This window comes from Euprymna scolopes, chromosome 29, assembly GCF_053919585.1.
Source record: "Euprymna scolopes isolate OS-2025 chromosome 29, ASM5391958v1, whole genome shotgun sequence".
NCBI classification, from domain to species: domain Eukaryota; kingdom Metazoa; phylum Mollusca; class Cephalopoda; order Sepiida; family Sepiolidae; genus Euprymna; species Euprymna scolopes.
Window position 1 is genome coordinate 78,454,867 of NC_136510.1, and position 9,086 is coordinate 78,463,952.

At 31.7% G+C, this 9,086-nt stretch overlaps 1 protein-coding gene across 1 annotated transcript in view; it reads right to left on the bottom strand.

The window, feature by feature from the left end:
• Window positions 1–1,656: 1,656 nt before the first annotated feature.
• The window catches only part of LOC145252737 (toll-like receptor 4), a 12,593-nt gene continuing 5,163 nt past the window's right edge, over window positions 1,657–9,086 (bottom strand). Inside the window, 3 exon segments of the mRNA XM_080112604.1 lie at window positions 1,657–3,905; window positions 3,907–4,130; window positions 8,591–9,086. The exon segment at window positions 8,591–9,086 is cut by the window's right edge and continues 760 nt beyond it. Coding sequence (XP_079968730.1) covers window positions 2,850–3,905; window positions 3,907–4,130; window positions 8,591–9,086 — 1,776 coding nt within the window. The 3' untranslated portion in view covers window positions 1,657–2,849.

Genomic DNA, 9,086 nt, shown 5'->3' on the forward strand with positions numbered 1-9,086 from the left:
ACAAAAAACTATCAAACCCTGTGTCCCTTAAAGGGAACTAAATTCCAGTAGTCACCTGTACGTTACCAAATATAAATGTAAACGCTATTTAAGAAAGTGACCGTTTTAATTAAGCTGTAAAAATAAACATTATAAACAGAACGGTTTATTTACATAACAAACAATGGTGAATCTGCTTCTTCTTAAACTTTAAATGGGTTAAATTTAATCACGTTATCATGTAAAATGTAATCATGCGAAAAGTTGAAATAATAATGTTATTATTATGAAAGCCATTCTTTAAATAGAGAGGATGTTTAGTAACTAATCTGTTCTTCAGCCTTACAATGTAAGAAAAAAAAATATCGTAAAACATGAATTTAACCTGAAAAACTAATTCAAAATTGCGCAGTACCAAAAAAATCATAAGCACCAAGTTATGCTGACGTATGGTACAGCGCTCTTCCATCATATGCAATCGAGATCAATATCTACTTTAAAATTTGGTGCTTATGCATTTTAAAGAAATTAAAAAATTATGCATTTTTAGCAGTGCTGAAAACGAAAATAACGTATGAAACTTTGGCATATAAATAATTTCCAAACTATGAGTAAATGTTATTTTCTAAAAATTGGGGGATCACTTTTCTATAATAATTTAACACAAAATGAGCACCCACTTTATTGCCACATTTTTTTTTTCAGGGGTGGGGTCAACGAACAATGAACACAATTTAATGTAAAATGAGCACCCACTTTTTTTGTTTAGGGTTTGGTGCACATTAAAAACATTCCTAGAATAAAATATAATTAATAATGATTTGCCACTATATCTGTATTACTACAATAAAGTATAATTAATAATGATTTGTCACTGTAAATGAAATAAATGTAAACAGCAATGAAAATATTAAACTCCAATTTCCGTTTGTTAAAATAACACGACAAATAAGAAATAAATTAAGTAATTTATTTTGTAGTAATAAGGATAGTATTAATTATAATGTAGTGCGAATCATTTTTTTTTTTTTTTTGAGATTACTAAGTTTGTAATCAGAGTTTTTAATATGTAATGATTCTACTCAGGGAAGTCATGTTTGTGTTAATCACTGTAGCGTTCTTTTTTGAATTATGATTCAGTCAATCCAGAATGTCTGAATATGTAGACATCAACCAATGAGATTGTGAGGAATGGTAGGAGGGAGAAATCATTATTCGAGTAGTGGTAAAGTGTTAAGAGTATGGGATGTGTAAGAAATTAATAGTCAGTTAATGACGGCTTAGACCCAGGAAAGTAGGAAAAAGTATAAATGCACGCGGTGTAGAACAGGGTTGTAAGAGGACTTATCGAAGAGGGGGTAAAATTTGAGCTACTATTTCTGTAGGTTAGGATGATGATGAAGATGGAGCTCCTAGTAATAAATGTAATCTTTTAATATTACAAAATAATGTGTATGGAATGGCGTTCTTTAGTTAAATAAGGTAATGGCTAATAGCGTAAATACAATAAATTTTTATGTGTCATCTGTTGTTGTAAACCTACGGTATTTTGGTCTAGAGGGGAAAAAACTGTACCTCTTTTATTATATACAAGATTAAAATTCTACACATTAATTTTTCCAATTTTTTTTGTGTAAATACTTTTGCCTGATACATAAACATATTCAAGGGTTTTCCTGTTAATTTATTTGGAACTGTTGCAACATAGCATGGACGCAGACGCAAATGTGCAAATGCATGCAAAATGATGTCACCGGTAAAGAATACAAAAAAGGAAGAGAACGATCACATGACAAGTCGTGGAGCATGGAATGAGATAACGTTCGATATCATGTGAGAGGCATGGGTGATGTCGCGACTGTAACAATAATAAGATAAACGTCGTTGATACAAAGCAAAAGCGAGTTGAAGTTCTTTTCTGTTCTTTGTTCACTTTGTACTGCGGCCACAATTGGTTGGTTTTCGGAAAGCGTTACACTGCTATATTTCACCTGTACATTTTGATGGACAAGCACCCTTAATTCAACTGGTTCTTCTTTGTTATTGCAAACTGAAAATCTTTGTCCAATCTAGCAAAACTTAATTTTCACTAATTGTTTTCAAAAAATTGTTTTCATTTATAATTAATTTTCTATTTTATTGTTTTTTTGTAATTTTTTGATATTTTCATTACTGTGACATGACAAGTAGATACCATTGGTTTTCACTTGAAATTCAATATTTGATTTTCGAATTTCGCTACAATAACAAAGAAGGATCACTTCAAATAATGTAAAGGGGATTAATTCATATTTTGAATTGAAGAGTATAATTTAAGTATGCAATAGTAAGAAATAAAAGCTGCATAGTCGATAGCAAAGTTTGATTGGTCAGCTTAAATGCTATTTAGGTAAAACTTTAAAAATCTAATATGACAACTTCATGTACTAGATGTTAGTGATGGGAAAATTCCAATATTTTTCTTGATTCCGATACAATTACTGATTCTGATTCTTTTTAAATTTGTAAATATAAATTTCTTTTTTTGTCGGGGAGGGGGTGCAGATTATCATAAAACCCCATGTAATATGTTCATATATTTTCACAAACGTAAAAATATACTTATGCATGTAACCGATAGATTTTAGTTTTACTGATTGTTTAAAATCAATAGATATTTATCATTGCATTATTAATATGAGCCATGGAAAATTAAGTTCAAAATAAAAAAAGACAACGAAATAAAAATCATTTTCGGCATAAAAAAAAAAGGTATAAATATTTTCAATTCTGATACCCCTAAAAAGTTCTGATTTTTTTTTTTTTTTTTTTTTTTTGATTTCCGATTCCGATTCGGATTTATCGTCCAAGTACTATTAGATGTATTACAATTATTCCTTCTTCTTTAATATATCATACAGACTTTGCTTGAAGTGTTCTTTGGCTATGTCTTTGTCTTCCCATTTAAGGTAAGTGTCTTTTTCCAGAAAGGGTTTCAGGAGTTTGGGAATATCTTGTGCTCTAAGGTCACCAACAGTAACAATGATTATCTTTGACGTGTTGTATTTGAAATGATTACAGCAGTAATCCAGCTCAAACTCGCACCTGTAATCCTTCTTAAAATCCTGAGAAAGAACAATTAACGAAAAACGACTTTTCTCTATGTTCTCCAATATGACAGACATTTCCGGACCGGCCCTCAAATTTCGATCCTTAATGCACAGTTTAAACTCACCCTCAAATTTAATGTCCCCAAATTCTCCATCATCAAAAGGGTTCATGACATTATCTACAACCCATTCAAGATCAGAATCAGTATAGTTAATATTCAGATCAAATACCAAGTCATTCCCAGGTATTTCTTCGTAACCTTCACGCGCAGCAAATCCAAATCTGATTCGCTTACCTAGTCTGTAAGCATAGAACCGAATGTACCAACGGTAGGAATACATAACGGAAGTCATGACTAAGGCTATCACAAGGCCAATGGCGACACCACCATAGATATAGTAAGGGGTATAGTCAGTACAATCAATTTTTGAACGGTCAAAGTCGACAAGATGCTTTCCCTGCCATGCTTTAGGACTGTTGCATTTCATCTCCGCCAAGTTGGGGATCAAGACAGTCGTGTTTTTAAGCCAGTCACGGAACCACCGAAGCTGACAGTTACAGGCGAAAGGATTCTTCATAATTTTTAAAACTTTCAAGCTGTTCAGATATTCTAAATTCGACTTGCTGATTGTCGTGATGTGGTTCTCTCGAATATCAAGGATCTCAATTTTATCGCTCATCGGTTTGAACGTTTCACCATCCCATGAAGAGATCTCGTTTTTTGTGAGCTGCAAGATTTTGAGTTCATCCAGGTTCTTGAATATGTCTTTCGACAGGGTGCCCTGAATTCGGTTATCGGAAAGGTCGAGTGTTTGTAGTTTGTTGTGGCTGGCGAACAGGCGACTGAAATCGTTTTGGGTCATTGTGCTGCCGAGTTTGTTGCTTGACAGATACAGATAGTGAAGCTGAAGGAGGCCACTCATTAGTACAGCAGGAAGAGAAGTTATGTCGTTGTCGGCCATGTTTAAGTATAGAAGTTGTGTCATTGACACAAATGTAGTATTCGGAATTACTGTTCAGCTCCAAAGACTCAAGTCCAACCAAACTGGAGAACAGAGAACCTATCAGAGATAAAGAACAAAAATCAATAAACAGTAAAATATTGATCAGAACTAAATATCAAAATTGGAAAAAAATGATTGAAAATAAATATTTTCTTTCTAACAACATGGACCAGTTATGTGTAGGGCTGTGACAACAGAATATTCTTTTCATTGTTTTGACTCTCGAGTATATATCCGACACAGTTAGACACAGTTAATCCACCAAGAACCACATCACTCTATATAAAAGCATATAAGATATCAACGGATACAGACTTGAGAGTCAAAACAATGAAAAGAATATGCTGTTGTCCTAGCCCTAGTTATGTGTTCTAAAACAAGGATGAAACACAAAAGTATAAGGAAAACTGTTTTTGCCTTTATTTATTAAATATCGCTAGAGATCGCATCCCTATTATGTTACCTAGCATATTCTCTCCTTCTCTGACGAGAAGAATTAGGCTTCGGAATACCATGGTATAAAGTGTTTTACTTATCTTACACCCCTAATTGGTGTATGATCCTTATAGAATAAATGAATAAATACATTATTTTTATATTGTCATTTTATTTTATTGACTCTCTCTCTCTCTCTCTCTCTCTCTCTCTCTCTCTCTCACTATATATATATATATATATATATATATATATATATATATATATATATATATATATAGTCTAAAGAAGCTTTGAATAAAAAGAATGCAAAAATAAAAATAAAGAATGCAGTTTAAATTCTCGGAAGGAAAAAAATATATTAACTTTAACCTATCGTAGACTTAGCACCTACATAATCCGACTTCTAAAATGTTTATAATGACAAAAGAGAATTCATTTATATAAGGATGGTGGGGGGGGGGGAAGCATTAACTAAAGTTGTTAAATAGAAATAGACTTAGCACTTGCATAAGCCGATTTTGTAAAAGTCTTCAATTTTAAAACAGAATTTAACTACATAAGGATGAAAGGAGAAAACCTTAACTAAAATTTTGTAAATAGAAAACGGGGATCATCATATATATATATATATATATATATATATATATATATATATATATATATATATATATATATATATATATATTACTAGCAGGCCACCTGGCATTGTTCGGTCATAAGACACGCTTAGATATATTTTAATTCATGCAGATTACATATTTATTATTATAGAGACAATTCTTTATCGATTATTATATTAAACCTAATATATAGTAATGAGATCAAAACTAAAAAAAATATATATGTGACTTAGGTGCCATCAGCTCAAATCGAAATCAAAACATACAACTCCCCACCCTCATTCCTTAGCCTCTGAACCATACACAAATAAATATATTTATTTTCAAGTTGAGTTGCTATTCCTCTGATGAATCACGATGGAAAAGATTAAAAAATTGACATAATAATTATATGAATGGTTCTGTGCTACGAAACAGGTGCTGTCAAAATGGAATTGTTCAAGTGTTGAAGACAAGATTCAAGCAAGCAAGGACGACCGGATAGTCCGGAGTTTTATAATTATACTAGCAGATGTACCTAGTGTTGCCTGGTATTAAACGTAACATTAAGTTCCTTTAAAAAAATGAAGTAAAAATAAAAAAACGGAAAGAAACTGAGACATGTGCATGCAAGTATTATGTTTTTTTTTTAAAACTGTTCACTTCTTGTAAATAAAAAAAAAATACTCGAGCTGAAATCGAAACCAAAACCTAAGGACAGTGAGTCAAGTACGATAACCATTAGGCAAGCTTGACATAATCTTTAAGAAGTTTTTTAAACTTACTTATTCTTAACATAAAAAATCCGTAATGTTAACCATTCACGCATGTGCATTTGTGAAACATTAAGTAAACATCTAAAAATCCGGTGATCTTCACGTAACAATTTTGACCCCTTAGCATCGCTTTTTTATCTGGATGAAAACCGATTAAAACGTTTGTCACATGTCTGAATACCATATATACCAAATTTCAAGTCTGTAGATCAAAAACTGGTTGAGTTTAGAGGTTGAGAAGTGTCCTCAAACACGTTCTCCTTTATGTCTTGGAAGTTTTTCAGCCTTTAAAACTATATTAAAAATAAACAAACTTTTAATTCCAAGTCCTTCATTGGAAATCTATTTTGCTTGTGAGTCAATTAATCTCTTGCAATCATTTTATTAGTTTGCTTTCAGGAATTCATACTAATCCTATTGTCATTTCAGAGATCATCAGTTATTTACTATGGAAAACTGTTTGTGGAGTTTAAAATCAAAACAGTATATTCTATTATGTTTCCCCAGCAATGTTGATCAAACACCACCATCTCTTAAAAAACAAGAACCAAAACGTTCCTGATATCGTATATAGTTTTGCTAACCTATTCATGTTATCAATATTAGAATACGCATGATGACACTAAAAAAGAAAAAAAAAAGGGTGGGGGAAACAGAAGGGAAGGGTGCAGGAGGGGTTAACATACTATTCTACCTTTTCAGTTTTCATGATTCCATGTGGTGTTTCCTTGTGTTTTACCTCTGTGACAGTTTCTGTATGTTCAGCTAGTACCTGTGGATCATGTGTATTAGTGTCCACATTCAAAGGTTTCCCTTAATATTTCAGCTGTTTTCATTATTGTTATCCATTGTATCTTTTTAGCCAATCCCTCTGATTCCAATCTCTCCCACTCTGTTTTCGAAGTTTTTTGGTATTGTTCCTAGTACTCTTACTATTATTACTATTGTTATTATTATACTATCTTTCATGTCTTTCAGCCATTCAGCGTTTATCTTATGATTCTGTCGTTCTTCCCATATCTGGTTCCAGTAGTGCTTTGTTTCTGTCGAGTCCAGTTGTTCTGTTCGTGTTTTTCCCCCATTCAGATTTTGATAGAATTAGCTTTCATTGTTTTCAAAGGTCTTGTTTTGCGTGCATTGTTCAGATTTGTATCTGTATTGTCTTAGTCTACCTTCTTTTTCTGTCATTTTTTGTTTCAGTTCTTCCCGTTTCTTGTTTAACCTCTTCCTGCTAGTCACATTTCTACTGTTCCATCCTCTACTAGTCGCTTTCATCTTGTTTATCGCTTTCACTTCTTTTTAGAGTTTGTTGATTTTAGTTTTCAGCCTGAATTCTCATCCAGGTTTTGTCAGTCCATTTTCTTTTCCCATCTTGTTTTTTTCTTTAAGCTTCATACTTACTGTATTGGCACCTGCATAAATTATATTGTCTAAATCTGTAACAGTATCTGTTGGGATGTATAGGAGAAGTTTGTTCACCTTCTCTGTTTCAGCTTTTAATTTCTTCCACTTTTGATTCCTTGATAAGTGGTGATGTCTATGTAAAAAAAAAATATATTGATTAATTAAGTTCAGGTATATTGTCATCATGAACTAAAAACCAATATTTCTTCAAAAGTGCTCACTATGTGTGTAGAACTTTGTTATAAATAAAACTTATATAAACATTGTAAGAAATCTACGTATATATATATATATATATATATATATATATATATATGTATATATATATATATATATATATATAAAAGTGAGAATGGATGTGAGGAGACTTCTTAACCTATTTACCCAACAAATTGTATATCTACAAACTTGATATTCGGTATATATATAGGATATTCAAACATGTGGAAAATATTTTAATCCATTTTCATCCGGAACAAAAAGGTCTGCTAAGGGGTAAAAATTGAGAAATTGGTATGTAGGAGGTCACCTGATTTTTATCTGTTTGCAACTATTTCATGACTGTGCATGCGCAGCCGTAAAGTATGATAGCTTCCTTATGTTAAAAAGAATTTAACATTACGTTTAATACATACGGTATTTCTGTTTATAATAAATAAGAATTCTGCATTAATTAAAATATAATATTTTTGCATATTTTACGACCGGGCAACATCGGGTATATCTTCTAATGTATATATATATATATATATATATATATATATATATATATATATATATATATATATATATATATATAAAGTGGTTCTTGTCCAGAATTCAATCTAATCAAAAAAAAAAAAAAACTACAGAGAAATCTTTATGATGTACATACTCATAACAGAATGAAAATATCATATTCCAAACATCACATAAATTCATCAAGTAGTTATACTTTTAACTAAGAAAATCAAATTTAATGAGGAAGTGAGACATTATGTTTTGATCAGCCATGTTTAATAAAGGGAGACACCACGATTTTGAAACCACCTTTGTAATGTCTACAGTATACTATGAATTGCTAAAACTCCTAAAAAAATTATTTGATATATATAAAAAAAAACAATCGATCAATTTACGTGATTTTTGGAATATGACATTTTCATTTTGTGATGGGTACATACAACATTAAAACTTTGTATTTTTGTTTTTTAATTTGGATGAATTCTGGACTTGCATTTAGAGCAATGATATGTAAACAGAGTTTAATTAATAACAATGAATTAAAAAAAAAAAGTTAAAAAAAATACTCTCAACGCACTTGGGATCGCATTAATAGAATTGTGGTGTAGTCGAAGTTTCTGGAGTTTTACCAGGCCAACGAAACCATTTTTTTGGAATTCATGCACCTTGTTATAGTCAAGGTGAAGCTCTTTTAGATTGATGAGCTTTCCGAAGACACCGTTTGGAATTTTCTGGATCTTGTTGTGATCCAAGTAAAGTTTGTGTAGTTTTTCGGGGAAATCCCAAGTGAGGTCGACTAGTTCGTTTTGCGATAAAAACAAGTGGTTCAAATGTGCAAGGCCATGAAATGCATTTTTGGAAATCCTCTGGATTCTGCAAGACGTCAGTTTCAGCGTCAGTAAGGTGGGTAAGGTCTGAAAAGCATAGTTGCTGATGCTGTCGAAGTGGTTGTGATCCAATATGAGAGTACTTAAGTTTGTATTTATCAACAACTGAAATGTACTCGCTGGTAACACGTTAGAGAAGGAAAGGTTGCTGATGTCTAGTGAAAGAAGATTACCGCCACTGAGGCT